This window comes from Felis catus, chromosome B2 (genome assembly GCF_018350175.1).
Source record: "Felis catus isolate Fca126 chromosome B2, F.catus_Fca126_mat1.0, whole genome shotgun sequence".
Taxonomy (NCBI): Eukaryota; Metazoa; Chordata; class Mammalia; order Carnivora; family Felidae; genus Felis; species Felis catus.
In genome coordinates, this window is record NC_058372.1 from 40,031,834 (window position 1) to 40,048,559 (window position 16,726).

The 16,726-nt window shown below is 52.6% G+C and overlaps 2 protein-coding genes across 6 annotated transcripts in view; one reads left to right on the top strand and one right to left on the bottom strand.

Annotated features, from left to right (window-relative positions):
* The first annotated feature begins 27 nt into the window (after positions 1–27).
* On the top strand, positions 28–9,491 carry BYSL (bystin like). The gene is made up of 7 exons (XM_003986135.6): positions 28–429; positions 3,873–4,035; positions 6,109–6,247; positions 6,596–6,729; positions 7,300–7,460; positions 7,628–7,730; positions 8,252–9,491. Exons 1-7 carry the CDS (start codon positions 165–167, stop codon positions 8,595–8,597), a joined length of 1,311 nt encoding a protein of 436 aa, XP_003986184.1. The 5' UTR covers positions 28–164; the 3' UTR covers positions 8,598–9,491.
* A 1,107-nt stretch (positions 9,492–10,598) lies between these two features.
* Positions 10,599–16,726, bottom strand: part of CCND3 (cyclin D3) — a 96,601-nt gene continuing 90,473 nt past the window's right edge. For 3 of the 5 annotated variants that reach the window (XM_023253968.2, XM_023253969.2, XM_011282227.4), the window contains 4 exons: positions 16,377–16,592; positions 13,189–13,348; positions 12,299–12,435; positions 10,599–11,799 (listed from right to left, as the gene is read on the bottom strand). In XM_023253968.2, coding sequence (XP_023109736.1) covers positions 11,632–11,799; positions 12,299–12,435; positions 13,189–13,348; positions 16,377–16,592 — 681 coding nt within the window. In that variant the 3' untranslated portion in view covers positions 10,599–11,631. The remainder of the gene's footprint in view (positions 11,800–12,298; positions 12,436–13,188; positions 13,349–16,376; positions 16,593–16,726) is intronic. The other 2 variants (XM_023253970.2, XM_023253971.2) reach the window with 1 other exon arrangement.

The window sequence follows — 16,726 nt, forward strand, 5'->3', positions numbered from 1 at the left end:
GGCGCTGATGGCATCCTAGCCTCCGAACGCTAGGTGGCGCGGTGAACTCCGTGGGCGGTGGGGGGGGGGGGCTCTTGGGAGCTGGAAGTTCGTTGCGCAAGCGCACTTTAGGGTTTTTCCTCTGGCCCCACGTGTGAACCTTTCCGGCAAAGTTTTCCGGGAAAATGCCCAAATTCAAGGCGGCTCGCGGAGCCGCAGGTCAGGAAAAACATGCGCCCCTGGCAGAGCAGATCCTGGCTGGGGACGCGGTGCGAGCAGGGTCCCGGGAAAAGCGGCGGGGTCGCGGGACCGGAGAAGAGGAAGAGTACGTGGGGCCCAGGCTGACCCGACGGATTTTGCAACAAGCGCGACAGCAGCAGGAGGAGCTGGAAGCCGAGCATGGGACTGGGGACAAGCCCGCAGCACCACGGGAGCGCACCACGCGGCTGGGTGAGTGGCAGGGGGTGTGTGCCAGGAATAGGGTGGTTGGTTGTGGGGAAGAGAGGTAGACGGCCGAAAGGTATCCGGCAGGGAGGAGTTTGGAATGAGAAAATAAAATAAATAAGGGGTCCGCATTACATCCTTGCAAAGGTAATGACTCTTGCAAAGGGTTTCCCCAGTCCTGGAGCAAATTTAGAGTAGTCAGAGCCCTCCACGCCCACTTGTAGTTTTTAAGTATTCGCTTCTGGGCATCCCCGAAGTTAGACCAACAGGAAGTAATTGCTCACGCCGCAAAGAACTCCTAACATTTGTCTATTCTATAAATACTTGTGGGATGTCTAGCCTGTGCTTTGCACTGCGCTAGGAGTTTACATGGTTTGGGTAAAGAGGAAAACAAGAAAGACATGTGTCTGACTTCAAGATCTTTCAGTCTAGCCCAACAGAGAGACAACTATTAGGATAATACATTTCACGACAACAAAAACATAGCTTCTCTTATAACAGTAGCATTACTTTTGAGGGTCAGGCTTCCCAGACTGCATGACCTTCGTGCCTGAGACCTGAAAACCGAGTGGTGAGTGCTCTGAGCAGAAAGAACAATCTTGTTTAGGAGCCAAAGAGGAAGAGAAACTAATTAGAAGATGGTCAGTATTTTTTATTAGGGTGGAAGTGTGCTCCTCCCAGTTGTTTCATCTGTTTCTCAGATCTCATCTTTCATCTGTCCTGAGAGCAGTGTTTGACAACAGTTGAACACTGGTCTCCTGGCTTCAGCATCTTTACTTGGCTTCTAAGCCATCACATTCCTGTTCTACTACTTCCTCACCTCTCAGCATCTTTTGCTGGCTCCTCTTTTGTCCTCACCCTCTTATTGATGGGCCACAAGGTTCAGTTTTTGGACCTCTTCTCTTCACAGCACTTCTCTGTTGCTGTCGTCGGTTTCTTGGTTTAAGTATCCTCTATTTGGTGACTGCTCCCAACTTTGTATTCTAGCCTTGATCTTTTCCGTGAAAATCAGATTCTCCTATTTCAACTGCCTATTTGGCATCTCCAATTTGAAGTCTAACAGACGTCTCAAATCAGTATGTCCAAAACAGAAATCCTGATCTTCTCTCCAAACCGGCTCCTCCCACTGTCCTCCTCGTCTCAGATAGTAGCATGATTTCCTTCCATTTGCTCGAGACAGAAACCTCGAACCCCTCTCTGTCCCCACATCTGATCTGTTAGGAAATCCTGTTGACTCTCCCTTCAAAATATATCCAGAGTTAGATCACTTCTCATCACCTCAGAACACAGTCCTATTTGAGCCACCGTAATCTCTCCCCTGGATCATTGTAGTAGCTTCCTCATTAGTCTCCCATACCGCCTCCAGTCTACTCTTAACTCAACAGCTAGAGGACTACAGAGACCTACATGATCTGCCCTTGTTTCCAGTCTGGCCTCTTCTACTTTCCCCTTGCCCTCTTCATCCATACAGGCTTTATTGTTCCTTAAACATAGTAAGTGAGGGCTTTTGCCCTGGTTATTCCTTCTGTTTTCATAACCCTGTAGGCTAATTCCCCTGATTCTTTGCCTTCTCAGAGAGGCTGCCCTAGCCACTCCATTAAAAATGGAAACACACCCCCCTCCCCTGTTTCCACACTCCCAACTTCTCTGCTCTGCCCTGTGTCTTTTTTCGTAGCACTTGTCTTCTTTTGATATTTATTATCGTCTATCTCCCTGATTAAAACATAAGCCCCATAAGTTTCTCTTTTACACTGATTTTTTTCAACACTCAGAACAGTACCTCACATATAGTAGGCGCCCAGTGTTTGCTGAGTGAATGGGTTAATGAGAGTAAGTTAGGTAGGAGCCAAATCTACAAAAGACTTGGAGGCTGTGTTCAGGATTTAAAGCTATCCTAAACACTGGGAGGCTATTGGAGAATATGGAGACCTGTTAGGGGACTGTTGAACTAACACGGGCAAGAGATGATGCTGATCTAGGCTTAGGCAAAGCTGTGAAGGATTTGAGAGATAGTGTGTGAAGTAGAATTAAATAGGACTTGGTAATTGTGTCTTGGGGGTGAAGGGAGGGGACGAGGCAGGCCTGTCAGGTTCTGGCTTAGCAATGGGTGGATGGTAGTGCTCTTTACTTAGACATGGAACACAGTGAGTAGTGTAGACCTATAGTGTAGACCTAGGAGGGAAGGAGTGAGTTCAGTTGATGACAGGTGAGATTTGAATTGCCTGTGGGTCATCCCCAAGCTGCCATACAGGAGGCAGCTGGAGTTAGTATCTGGGGTAAAGGGAAATCTACCTACAAGCCCAGATTTGAGATTTGTCAGCCTGGGGAAACAAAACGTCTGGTGCACCCCCCCCTTTCCCATTTAGCTTTTGTCACACGCTGCCTCTGTTCTTAAGGAGCTGGTCATGTGTAGCATTTTATTTTTCTGCGTGGACTGTTACATCCCTTTCCAAATGGCCAGCTGGCTGGAGTCATCCAAGAATCAGTTATAAAAACGGGTTGTTTTCACTGAAATCTGAACTCCATTGCCTGGCCTCAAGGCCCTCCACAGTCCGGCTTTACTTTACCCATCTAATCTTATTTCTTGCTATTGCCTATCAGATACTCTCGTAACCAAGCCTTCCTGCCAGTGTTGTTACCCAGGTCTGGACCACACTCTTCCATCTCCCTTACTGCCTATCCAGAGCCTAACCATCCTCTGCTCTCACCCCCTTCTGTGTGCCTGTGGTGTATTTTGTCTCTACCACTCATTTTGGCCTGTCACGAAGCCCTACAATGTGTGTAGAACAGGGGTGAAGAATGCATAATCTAAACCCGGACTACCTGCCTTAGGCAAGTTACTTAACTTTCCTTTTCCTGTACTTCCAAGTCTGCATCTGAAACTGGGTAGAACGAGAGCACCTCCCTTGGTGTTAGGAAGGTTATGTACAGTCTTTAGAATAGTTCCTGCTATATGACTGTGTAGCGTGTCAGCAGTTACTCGTTGGCATCACTATCTCCTTGGTTCACGTTTGTACATTTTGTTCCTCAAGACTGTAAGCCCTTGGGGGCACCTGGGTGGCTCAGTCGGTTAAGCGTCAGCCTTCAGCTCAGGTCATGATCTCACAGTCCGTGAGTTCAAGCCCCGCGTCAGGCTCTGTGCTGACAGCTCAGAGCCTGGAGCCTGCTTTGGATTCTGTGTCTCCCTCTCTCTCTGCCCCTCCCCTGCTCATGCTCTGTCTCTCTGTCTCAAAAATAAATAAAAACATTTTTTAAAAAATGAAAACAGAAAAGACTGTAAGCCCTTGGGAACAGGAAGCTAGCGGGCGCTTCATCACTTCCACTGCACCCATCTGTATCTGCTGCAAGCACATGTGAGGCCTGCATGCACATCATGGGTAAAGTTGAATTGACCTCTACATACCTCAGCCGCTGCTTGCCTTGCTTATCCATTTCTTCTCCTCTTCTAGGTCCAGGGGTCCCGCGGGATGGATCAGATGACGAGGACGAGGAGTGGCCCACCCTGGAGAAGGCTGCCACAATGACAGGGGCAGGCCATCATGCAGAAGTGGTTGTGGACCCTGAGGATGAGCGTGCCATTGAGATGTTCATGAACAAGAACCCTCCTGCCAGGTAGAGCTGGTGTGGCCTGGGATTAGGGGTGTCGGGTCCTGGTGGCAGCTTTCCACAGGGAAGCACATGTCCTGGCAGTTTTGATTCCCTACATTTGGGAAGGGTCCGGGCATAGCTAGTTGTGGGGAACCAACTTGGCAAAATTGGCCCATCTTCAAAGGACCTATCTGAGTGAGAATGAACTAGACCTCTTGCCCATCTGTCTGTCTGCCTGTGGGAGAACTGCCTGGACTGCCTGGGGAAACAGCTGCAGGGCCTTTTTTCAGGCCTGTGGGGCGACCCATCTCTTTGCCTTTGGTCTTGGCATGCTCAGTTGTCTTACTGCTATGTTCAGTTTCCTTGGCCAGGTCTCTTTCGTACTCTCAGCTTCATTTCATCCAGGGTTTCTCAGCCTCCTCACTATTGGCATTTGGAGCTGGATAATTCTTTTTTTGTGGAGGCCGTCCTGTGCAATGTAGAATGTTTAGCAGCATGCCTGACTTCCACTCACTGGATACCATTGGTGACCTTTCCCCCATCACGACAACCAAAAAATGTCTCCAGACATTGCCACATGTTCCCTGATGGGCACAACCACCTCCTGTTAGAAGCACAATTTGTTGTCGTGTATACTAAATGGTGGCTCCACAACATGCAGGCATTTAAGCTCCTGTGATCAAACTCTTACGCCCCTCGATTTTGATCCAGGGGAGGGGAGTCTAAAGGATAAAGGCCGTCAACTAGTTCATTCCGACCCTGTGACACTTAACATGACACTGTTCTTGGTTCTTGGGCTTTTTCGGGGCTGATGTATCTCTCATTGCTGGTAATACCGAGGAAAGACAGGGAAGCTGAATGATTAAGTTCCGTGGTCGCGTATTTGAGAATCCAGAGTCGGACGCTTAACTGAAGTCCCTGAGGCGCCCCCGTAACACATCACTCTGACATGATGGGTAGGATGATTTCATAGCTTGCAGTAAATAAGAGAGTAATGCTACCAGAAACAGGAGCTCCTGACAGTCTTGAGAAGTGATGGTTGGCACCTTCCGAAAGCAGATCCAGAGCCACGTGAACTCAGCAGAGGCCCATTTAGTTTGGGGCTCAGTATTGTATAAAAGTACCTGAACTTTAGAACCTGAAAGACCAGGGTTTGACTCTCCCCACTTAAGAGCTCTGAGAGCTTGATTGAGTTACTGACCTGTCTGGGTATCAGTTCCTGTGTCTGAATAATGACGGTAATGACACTTCTATCAGATGTTGCACTGACTACGTGGAATAACATCTGGAAAAGTCCTGCTTCGGCGCCTGGTGTTGAAAAAACAGGAGCCATTTTAAAAATACCTTAGCATTATTTTACCAAAGCACACTGGGACAGTAATTGTGAATTCTCGCGATAGAGTTATGTTTGATGCACTCTGTGGAAGGAACCTGAGAGAAACATCATACTCTTAGAAATATCTCCATAAATTTTAATAAATTAAATTGAGGGGATGTTTGTGTCACAGCCACCCCCTTAATGGCTCCAGCTACTTGAAATCTTGGTAAAAAACTGAGATGTGTCTCTAGAGAGGTCAGACTAGAATTTTGTAATTGGAGAGTCCTCAACATATTGTCGGCGAGTGGTGAACGTGTTTGAAACAGGCAACGCTTACTACATACTTGCTGTGTGCCAACAGTTCCAAATACTGGACATACGTTAACTCATGTAATCCTTACGGTAACTTTATGAGGAGGTACTGTTGTTATCCCTGGTTCACAGACGAGGAAACTGAGGCATAGAGAGACCAAGGAGCATGCCCAGGGTCATGTAGGGAGAGGAAGAGCCAGAATTTGAACCCAGGCAGACTGATTACAGAGTCCTGGTTCTTCACCTCCACACAACCGTCAGCTTTGTCCCAGGTCGAATGACCTTTGGGTCCTCTGCACCCTGCGGGGATTCTGTGGTGGGCAGTAAGACCCAGGGAGACTGGGGCCGCACATCCCAGCGGGATCACAGATGTACTGGAGCTCACAAGGGACTGTGGGGGGAGTGTAGAGCTTCCTGGACTGGCCACAGCCCTCCCTGCTTCCCTCCCGCACCTTCCTTACTCCTAGGCGCACCCTGGCTGACATCATCATGGAGAAGCTGACCGAGAAGCAGACGGAAGTTGAGACGGTCATGTCAGAGGTGTCAGGCTTTCCTATGCCGCAGCTGGACCCCCGGGTTCTGGAGGTCTACAGAGGGGTCCGGGAGGTAAGAGCCAAGTGGAGAGCCACGATGAAATACCTCCCAGGGGCCGTGGGCTCGCACTAAGGGTTTGGGTGCCCACGTCTTGTACAAATGAGGCATGGTGGCCAAGAGCAGGTTAAGAGCCCCAGTGCGTGGGTTCAGATTTCTGCTCTGCCACTCAGGGACTTGGTGGCCTTGGGGAAGATTACTTCACTGTGGTCTTGGTTTCCCCATCTGGAAAATGAGAGTGCTGATGACATACCCTTCAGAATTGTTGTGAGGATTGAGCTAATCTGTGAAAAGCACCCAGACGGGGACCTGGCACACGGCGCACGTGTCATTGACAGTGATGATTTGCGCTCGCCTCCGCAGGTGTTATCTAAGTACCGCAGTGGGAAGCTGCCCAAGGCCTTCAAGATCATCCCCGCACTCTCCAACTGGGAGCAGATCCTCTACGTTACAGAGCCCGAGGCCTGGACAGCAGCCGCCATGTACCAAGCCACGAGGTGCAGTAGATGGGGGTTCGGGTGGCCTGGGGTCTGTAGGTAAATGCTGGTTGTGGGGAGACAGGCTTTCTCTGCCTTGGCCGTTACATTTGAGCTTTGCCCCAGAGCTCTGTCTTGTGCTTCTGTAGGTCACTGTTTTCCCAGCTTTTCCTGTTTCCATGTTTTGGGGCCGGGACCCTGTTGAGACTCTCCTCTGATGAGTTTCCAGGAGAAAGGCTTATAACTACTAGAGCACAGCCCCTGGGGTGTCAGAGTGGCCTCCAAAGCCTGTGGCTCCCTGGGCATGCTCGGGTCCCCTGCGACACCAGGGTGGAGAGAACGAACCCATGTCGGGGAGGGAAGGTGAACAGAGGAGAGCTGTGGCTCCCCTAGGACAGAGCGTTGACTCCGTTTAGGTACCCCTCGTAGCCCCTCCCGTTCCCTTCCTAACGTGGCGGGTGTAGCAGGCGCACACGGGTCACTTCTGCACACCCCTCGAGTCTCCAGTGTTCACCGTCCACAGTGTATTTAAAATGCCAGCTCTGGGCTATCATGTGAGCTGGAGTCTCCCCCATATCTTCCCCAAAATAGGATTTTTGCCTCTAACCTCAAGGAACGCATGGCCCAGCGCTTCTACAATCTTGTCCTGCTCCCCCGGGTACGAGATGACATCGCTGAATACAAACGACTCAACTTCCACCTCTACATGGCACTCAAGAAGGCCCTGTTCAAGCCCGGAGCCTGGTTTAAAGGTGGGAACCCGGGAGGCCGCTAAGAGAGGGAGGGGCTAGAGCACCTGCAGGTGAAAGCAACAAGCCTGACAGGAGATGACTGTCTCGGGTGGGTGGGGGGTGCTTCCTGCTGTGGCTCTCTCCTCTCACCCTGGGCTCAAAGTGCCTTCCCCTCTGACCCTCCCCAGGGATCCTGATCCCACTGTGTGAGTCTGGCACCTGTACCCTCCGGGAAGCCATCATCGTGGGTAGCATCATCACCAAATGCTCCATCCCTGTGTTACACTCCAGGTAGTGTTGGGGGGAGGGGGGAAGAGGACTGTGAGTCAGGAGGGATCCAGATAGGAGAATCCCAGGACTGGGGCTGGAGGGGATGGACAGAGTGAGGAAGGAGCTAGGAGCAGCCCTGGATCTGTGGGTTGTTTAAGCTGTTGGGTGTGTTACTACACCAACAGAATGTAAGTTCCCCCGAAACAGGATCCCCACCTGGCACAGTAAATAGTTGAATGAACGAATAGGGAACATGAGAAGAAAGGATGTTAGGGGTGGAGATCTTCAGGTGCTTGAATGTATTCCAGCCAGGTACTGAGACGAGCAGGCTGAACCAGAGGTAGGGATTTGGGGTGAATGTGTATACAGCTGGTGACTGAGGCCGAGGAGTAGAAGCTGGGGTAGGTGAGAAGGAGGCCTGAGATGGCCCCCTTAGGAATAGGCACGGTGCAGGGGCCAGCAGAGGAGGGGAGGGGAAGAGGCAGGGGAGAGGGCGGATCTTGCCTCCAGCATCTCCCCCACCACTGACCCTTCCTCACCAGTGCAGCCATGCTGAAAATTGCCGAGATGGAATACAGCGGTGCCAACAGCATCTTCCTCCGGCTGCTGCTGGATAAGAAGTACGCACTGCCCTACCGGGTGCTGGACGCCCTGGTCTTCCACTTCCTGGGCTTCCGGACAGAGAGGCGCGAACTGCCCGTGCTCTGGCACCAGTGCCTCCTGACTTTGGTCCAGCGCTACAAGGCAGACCTGGCCACAGATCAGAAGGAGGCCCTCTTGGAACTGCTCCGGCTGCAGCCCCATCCACAGCTGTCCCCGGAGATCAGGCGTGAACTTCAGAGTGCAGTTCCCCGAGACGTGGAAGACGTTCCTGTCACCATGGAGTGAGGAAAGTTACTCGCCCTGGTCTGAGGGGCATGGGGGGGGGGGTGGACACCAGGATCCCTGCTGGGGACACTGAGATTTTACAGCTGAAGTCCCAGATCAGGGCAGGGAGAGAGGTCCCAGGCATCTGTGGCTCCCTGTACCTGACAGGGAGGATTAAGGGTCTGGCTGGGCCCTTCTTCCATCCTAGGCCTTCGTCCCTGTTCGGTTGTGAGACGTGACTTGAGATGCCACATGCCAGCATCTCCACTCCCTGACTGGGGCTTGGAATAGGTTCTTTTTCTCAGGCTCTTGTGTCAAGTCACTGGGATGGGGATAAAAACCAAAGGGAGGTATTTATTGAACTTTGTATTTTGATGTGATCGATGGAGATCTTTGTGCTTTCCCTCTTTAGCTGGAGGGAAGCTCTTCTGTTCCTGTCAAGGAGTGGATTCTTGCCAGTTTACAGAGGATACCCCCATCTCCTTATTCTACAACTTTGTGTCTCCACGCCCTACCCACCCTATTAGCCCCTTGAGGCATCCTCTGCCTTCAACTTGAGGCAGAGGCTACTTTGGAGGTTGTTCAAAAGATGGTCCTGTCTCTTCTGTGGGTGGATTGCTGCAGGAGAAAGTCCCTAGAGGAAACTGAGGCTACAGAGAAAAGAAAATCAGGCCCCGGAAGGAGTAGATCCAGAGTCCCCGCCAGACAGGTTTTCTAAATTTCTTGGCTAATTTAAAGTTTTAGACCAGGGATTGGCAGACTAGAGTCATATGCCCATTTTCTTTTGCCCATGAGGTAAGAATGATTTTTACATTTTTTAAATGGTTAGGAAAAAATTAATAATATTTTGTGAGAGATGAAAATTCTATGAAATTCACATTTCAGTGTCCATAAGTAAAGTTGTGTTGGGACGCAGCCGTGCCTAGCCACTTGATTTTTACGGTTGCTTTCATGCTCCAGCAGCAGAACTGAGCACAGTTGACCCTTGAACAGTGCAGGGCTTACGGGCACCAACCCCCCACATAGCCAAAAATCTGCGTGTAATTTCTGACTCCCCAAACTTAACTACCAGTAGCCTACTGTTGACTGGAAGCCTTACTGGTAACATCAACAGTGGATTAACATGTTTTGTAGGTTATGTCACATATATAGTATTCTATCAAGTACACCTGAGAAAAGAAAACGTTGAGAAAATCACAAAATACGTTTAGAGCACAGCTCACACTGTGTGAATACCATACATTTATGTCTCCTGGAAAAAAGTCTGTGCAGAAGAGGACCTGCAGGGTTCAAGCCCACGTTACCTAAGAGTCAGCCGTCCGGTCCTGCTAGAACGCTGCTTATTTGCTTTTGAAAACGTAAATTCGTTCCAACCCAGTTAATGCATTTGGGAAGAAGTTGATCACAAGTTTCCCGTTTATACGCAGTTTTCTCTAAGAAACACTAGGTGGGAACTGCCCAGCGGAGGCCAGCCAGGCGACACCACCTGCACGTGCCTCCGACAAGTACCCAGAGCAGCCTCTGCTCACCTTGCATGGAGAGCCACACCCACACCTGGTGGCTTCGCTCCCCTTCCACAGCCTTCTGACCTCTGCTTCCACATACTTCAGGTCTTTTCCAAGATAAAAGGGCTGTGTCCTAGTACAGGTTTCTTAACCTTTCAAACTGAAAACTGGGTTATCCACTTTATTTCCTTTAAGAAATGTGTCACTCATTAAGTTTTTTTGAGTATTGTGCCTCAAGCCCGGTTTCCCATGAGCCCTGTGGTTTTTATTGTGCAATTTTGCATGGTGCAGTGAATTTTAGGAATGCGTACATCCCATTGTAAAGCAGAGCTGACGATATCTGGGGCAGAAACCAAATGACCCACAAAGCCTGAAATATTTACTTCCTGGCCCCTTACAGAAATGGCTTTTGGTAACCTCTGCATGATGACCCTTGACTTCTGCCCTGCTTCCCTCATGCAGCCCAGAAACGGCTTTGCCCCATAGCACCATCCAATCCAAGAAGCCAGAGCCAGGCTTACTCCAGAATCTTTATTAAGGTAGCATGATGGTCCCGGGCCACCAGCCTGGACCTTGTGGCCGTAGGAAAGACCTGTGTCAACAGGGCTCACCTCCCTCTCCAGACAGGGGCTCAGTCACCTCCAGTTTATCCCTACTCCATCCCCCACCCCCAGAGAATGGGGCAGAGGGCCAGAGGGAGAGGAGGGCATGGCCCTACCCCAGGCTGTAGCAGCTCCTTGGCCACAAAGATCCTCCAGCCAGTAGCAGAGGGGAGGGATGCAGCAACCACCAGGGTTACCACCGCGTGTGGGGTCGATGGGCCCCACCACACCCTCTTTCAGTTGTCCTCAAAGCAATTAATAAATTAAAACAACTTCTTCCTTCAGCACTAACCCCCCTCAATCACACAGGAGAAGCTGAGCGGAAAGCAAAGCAAGGAGGGATTGGTTGGTTCTTGCCCGCCCCTCGGACAGAGGCCTGGTCCCTCCCTCTAGGAGCAGCTGCGCGCACGGATTATATTGGGGCCTCCAAAGCGTGTCAGGAGGAGCTGTCCAGACTGTTTCCCCTCACACATGTCTATCAGCATCTCTGAAATCTCTTCAGAAAGACCCCAATCCAAATACATGAACTCTGGAAGGTGCAACACCTTTACAAGGCACTGGGGGCATTTTGGCATTTGAGAACACGAGAGCCCCAGAAATAAGGGGGCCTCAAAAAGGAATGCTGGTGCATGTATTTTACCTACTTCAATTTCATTTCCGACCAGCCTGGCCCACCGCCAGCTAGGATCAGGGAAAGAGCGGAGCCGGTCAGATGCAGGGAAAAGGAGGAGCCTGGCGGGCCACCCAAGCACGGCTGGCCAGGCCCCTTAGTGCACACTGCAGGGATAGGTAGGGCCTGCCCCCTTCATCTTGGCGAGGGGCGAACAGGAGGGGGCCCCCTCAGGCTTCCGATGTGGCGTGGCGTGGCTCGTTCCTGCAGGCAGGGAGGGGGGGTGGCGGTGTCCCCTCCTCTGCTGCCAGTGGCCACTGGAGGGGGCCTCTCCGGGGCTACAGGTGAATGGCTGTGACATCTGTGGGAGTGCTGGTCTGGCTGGGCCCCTGGCTACTGGAGCCCCTGGGGGCTTTGGGCGCCGGGCTGGGCGAGGTCTGGGCGGCTTCTCTGAGGCTCTCCCTGAGCGCAGCTTCAATCTGCTCCTGACAGGCCCGCAGGCAGTCCTGCAAACACGGGGGAACAGCAAAGAGTGACTGCTGGGTGGAGGGCAGAAGGTCCCCTTTGGAATGAAGGGTCTGCTTCCCACCCCCACAGCATCTGGCAGCAGATGCGGGTGAGGGACACCTTCCAGCACACAGGGAAGTTGGGAGGTTAGGCCACAACCCAGCCCCAGGAATCAGCCTTCAGTTCTAAGAAACTGGCAAGAGGATGTGGCAAGGGAGTGTGAGAGCAGCCCAATAATCTGACAGCAGCTCCCCCACCCCCACTCTTGCACATCATTTGGCAGGAAAAGGGCACCCAGGAACAGTGCCCTTCAACCCACCCAAGCCACCTGCTCTTCTCCAGACCAAGACAGAAGGCCACAGAAGCCCCAGGGGTGGGGCACCTGAAACCAGGAGTGGAGACAAGGCTAGGGATGCATTCCTCCCTCTGCTGGAGGCTCAGGGAATAGCACTGCTTGAGGAAGTGCTGACTGGCCACAGCTGGCGCCCCTGCACTCACCACCTCTGTGCCTGTGATCCCTGCCAGCAGCTCCGTGAGCTCGTCCCCAGTCGTGGAGCACGCGCCCAGGCCTTGCACTGCAGCCCCAATGCTGCCCGTGGCGATCATGGACGGTGGGTACATGGCAAAGGTGTAATCTTGGAAAGGAAGAGGGAACCATGAGGCAAAGGCTTAAAAGATCAGGGCCAGCACAGACTTCCTACTGCTCCAAAAATGCCAGGCAGTGAGAATAGAGCTGAGGGCATACCAGAAACCCCAGCAGTGAGTACTATAAGAGCAACGAGGGAGAAAGGCAGGAAGGGGCCTCTCCTAGAGAGGACCAGGGTGAACAGGAAACTTGCACAAGTGTGTCTGCTCCAAGGTGGTCGGTGTGCCAGGGACCAGAGGGTGAAGGAGTCTCTCCCTGGTGTGGAAACAAAACCAGGGTCAAGAGACCTTGGTTGTGCTCCCAACTTAATGACTGTGAGACCCTGAGCAAGTCACTTCTCCAAGCCACTTACAGACTGGTGGTCTCTGAAATCCCATACAGCTCTGCAGCGCCTGGGTGGCTCAGTTGGTTAAGTGTCCAACTTCAGCTCAGGTCATGATCTCTTGGTTCACGAGTTCGAGCCCCATGTGACAGCTCAGAGCCTGGAGCCTGCTTCAGATTCTGTGTCCCCTCTCTGCCCCTCCCCCACTCACACTGTGTCTCTCTCAAAAATAAACACTAAAAAGAAAAAAAAAAAAATCCCATACAGCTCTGATCATGTTCTGCTGCCTCTTCTGAGCCTCCAGAAGAGAGATAATATTGACAAATTTTGAGAGGAGTATGAAGCAGAATCCAGTTACCTCCCACCCTTCCAAGTATTTGTATTTCCCTCACCTGGCAAAAATGTACATAGGGCTCTTACCTGTAGCACAAAGGGCCAAAAAGGTCTGGGCATGTTTTTTGACCAAGGCCTGCCGGTCACGGGGCAGAGCGAGCCGGTGCAGAATGAGGGCCAGGAAATCATGGGCAATCACAGCAGCTAGGTCCCACTTGAGCTTCCCCAGGACCAGCACCTCCCAGTCCTGGTGTTTGGGAAAGAGGGTGGAGTCAGTGGCTGAAGAAGGGAAGGGTAGGGAGTAAAGCAGAAATGTCACAGGGAAGGAAGCCCATCAAACTTGAAGGCGAGGGCCCCAGTTCTGCTTCTGGGTTTAAGGACCGGCATTGTGGAGTAGGGAGTCCAGGGCGCGGAAGAATTGGGGGCACTTGCTTTGAGCATCTACTGCTCATTTACAAGGTGCCAGAACTATGTGTTTGATATGAACTGTCTCTTTCAATCCTGTTTGGTTCTCCTTCGGGGGCCAATAAGCCAGGCCTTCTCCTGACTTCGTGCAGGGCTCGGAGTACTTCTCCGGCCAAGGTTGAACGAAAAGACTGCAGCGGCAGGCATCACAACCTTGAGCCTCCTCTGGGGTGAAGCAGAAAGGCTCTCCGTAATCCCAAGGATTTGTGAAAGGGGAGATCACCACTAGCCTCTCCAGTCCTGCATCCCAGCCAAGTCCGCACCTCTTGAAGACACCCAAATGAGCGTGAGGCCGCGCCTCCTGTGACACACTCACTGAACCAACCCTGAGGTTCCTCAAAGGAGAGGTTGCCCAATTTAAGCCACATCCCACAGTGTTGGTGGGACACTGGGGGTGAGTCCTGAGACACAGCACCCCACACCACCTGGAACCACAGTGGCTTTACCTGGAACCACAGTGGCTAGCGTCACTGAAATCTCAGGAAGCGAAGCAGAGGCCCAGCCAGGCAGGACGGATCCAGGCGATCCTTGAGGGACCAAATAGTATCTCCACCTGCCCACAGCTACATACCACTGCTACGTCCTGGGGGAGGCTGGGCGCCCCACCCAATCCACTCATCTGAGGTTCCTAGTCCTGGCCCCATTTCTGAGTTGCACACATGAGGATTTCTTCACTGTTTTATCACAGGAAGGAACTCTCGGGTTTGGCCCCTTACGAAGGCAGAAATGGCAACCCCACCCAACCTCTTCCAGGCCGTCAGTCACAGCTGTCCCTCTCCCAGCCCCCACCTAGGTGTCATCCTCCTAAATCAGCCCCAAGCCTCTCACAGGGCCCTACAGAAAAGGGCCTGGCCCAGAGCCAAAAGAAGTTGGGCCGAGAAGCCAGCATTCTACTCATGCTTGCCCCAGTTCTCTAGCTCCTAACCCAGAAGTGACCAGAAAGCACCTACCCTCCAAGGAAAGATCTGGAAGGCGACTAGCAATGGGGGTCTCCCTGTGGGGAGGCATGGAAGGAGGGGGTCCCATGTGAGGGAAGGCAGCCACCCTACCCTGTATCTGGGCAACTCCTGAGAATCTCAGCCCTCGCCTGGTGGGGAACACACCCCTGGGAGCGATTAGTGGTGGTGGCTGGCAGCTCGTATCACATCTGTAGCCTTTAAGGCCACCTGGGCTAGCGTGGAGACCCAGACCCAGACCCTCCTCAGCCGCTTCAGTGCAGTGCTGAGGCAGGACGGGGACCTTTCCCTCCTTCTCTGGGCCTCGACCCCCTCTGCTGCAACACGGGTTTGGACTGACTGGAGTTCTGTGCAGTCCCTTCCAACTCTGTCCTTGTAAGAAGACATCTGCACACTCCACCCCCGGCTCAGGCACAGGGAAAAGATGAAGAGTCCTTGTGGCCTGTTCTGAGAGACGACCCTCACACAAAGGCACACACACCATGCCAGTCTTTTCACAAAAAGGAAGTACCCTTCTACCTTCCAGCCCAAACCCCTCCAGAAACATCTTGCTCGCTGGCCCTGGAAACCAGCTCCACCTTCAGACTTGCCAAAAACTACCAGATTCATCACAAAGAGCCGTGGGGCCTCCCGGATTCCCAACTCTGGCCTCCTACTCCCATCTCAGAGAGCTACTTGGCAGGAAGAGGAATCCTGTTCCTCGACAAGCAGCAGTCGGGGGCCCCAGTACCCTGGCTTCCCGGCCAGCCAATCACAGCAGCCTGCATACTGCCCTCCTCCCCGGGAGATGGGGCCCAGAGACTCCTCTCAGGGTCAGAAGAAGACTTGGCCGCCGCGGAGCAAGGTGGAGGAAGGTGCCAGCTCACCCATCCTCTCCCCCGGGCCCCCCCAGGAGATGATCCGCCTGCCCTGAATAACCTCTTCCAGATCCAAGCGGCTTCCCCACCTCCTCTCCAGGCTCAGTGGGGGAAAGAGAGCCTTGACTCCCTTGCCCTGCCTCGGGAAGAGCCCAGCCCAAGTTCCCAGCAAGGGGCCCAGGGAGCCACTTCCCAAACCACAGGAGTGACAGCAGCTCCCCACAGGGTTATGAAAGACCTCGGTCAGAGTGGGTGGGCCAGGGGAGGGGGCATCATTATCACATCGGAAGCAGCTGCAGTTCAGCTCCCGGGCTATCCCTCAGCTCTGGCCTTTGGCTAAGGGGGAAAGGGAGAGGTGATCCCACCAGGCCTGAAGCAGCTGCTCGAGTTCCTCAGAACGAGGACCTGGAAGGAGCTAGCTCTTCTGGGATAGAAAAGGAAGGAAAGAAGGTGGGATGACAACTCCTTGGCCCTTCCTGAGAGCAATCGGGGCCTGACTTTAATCGGCTCTAGGAGGCTTCTCAATCACAAAGTCCACACTGGGATAAAGACTCAACCAAGGCAGCCCCCTCCCCCACATGAAGCACATTCCACTCCCCCACTCCAGTGGGGGTGTGCAGGCATGTCCTTTTGCTGCCAATAAATAACTCATGGTGGCTGTGTAAACCCAGAGGCAAAGTACTAGTGAGTATAGACATGCAGTTTGCCTTGCTGCTATCTGGGGGAAAGACCAGGAAGGAATGGCACCCCCTGGAGGTCAGGAGAAGGGGATTCAATTCATGCTGGTAGCTCAAGCTTGGAGGCCCCGGTTAGCTACCCTGACGTCTGACTGTCCCCCACACTGCCGTATCTTTTGTCCAAAAAATAATAATAATAATAAAATAAAATCGGTTCTGCTACCCTCCCCAGAGGCAGAAAGTTTCTAAGGTCTTGACCTTCCTTTTCCTGATAAGTGTGGTGACAGTATGTAGGGGGGTGGGGAGAGTTATGCACGCACCCGCAGCTGGCGGGGAGAGACAGAGTGGTCGGTGTAGATGCACAGTTTTTCGATGGTCAGGGGCGTAGTCTCGCGCAGCTTGGAGGCCAGCAGCATGCAGACCGCACCCAGGAGCTGCAACTGCGCCTTTCGGGTGGGGACGCAGGACAGGTAGCGATCCAGGTAGTTCATGGCCAGGGGGAAGACTTCCTCCTCACAGCGCTGCTCCTCACAAACCTGGGGGAGGGCGCACAGTCACTTCTAGGGCAGGGGCATGGGGAACGCAGCAGCACTAAAGGGGGGGGGCGTTGAAGGGAAGTGGATGAGGGGCAAAAAAATGGGGGGGGGGTGTAACCTTCTGAGACAAGGAC

Bases quoted from the DNA above. Each gene is read 5' to 3' on its own strand.
- BYSL (XM_003986135.6), top strand. From the start codon at position 165: ATGCCCAAATTCAAGGCGGCTCGCGGAGCCGCAGGTCAGGAAAAACAT. The intron at 6,248-6,595 runs GTAAGAGCCAAG...TCGCCTCCGCAG, and splicing joins TCTACAGAGGGGTCCGGGAG to GTGTTATCTAAGTACCGCAG. The intron at 7,731-8,251 runs GTAGTGTTGGGG...CTTCCTCACCAG, and splicing joins ATCCCTGTGTTACACTCCAG to TGCAGCCATGCTGAAAATTG.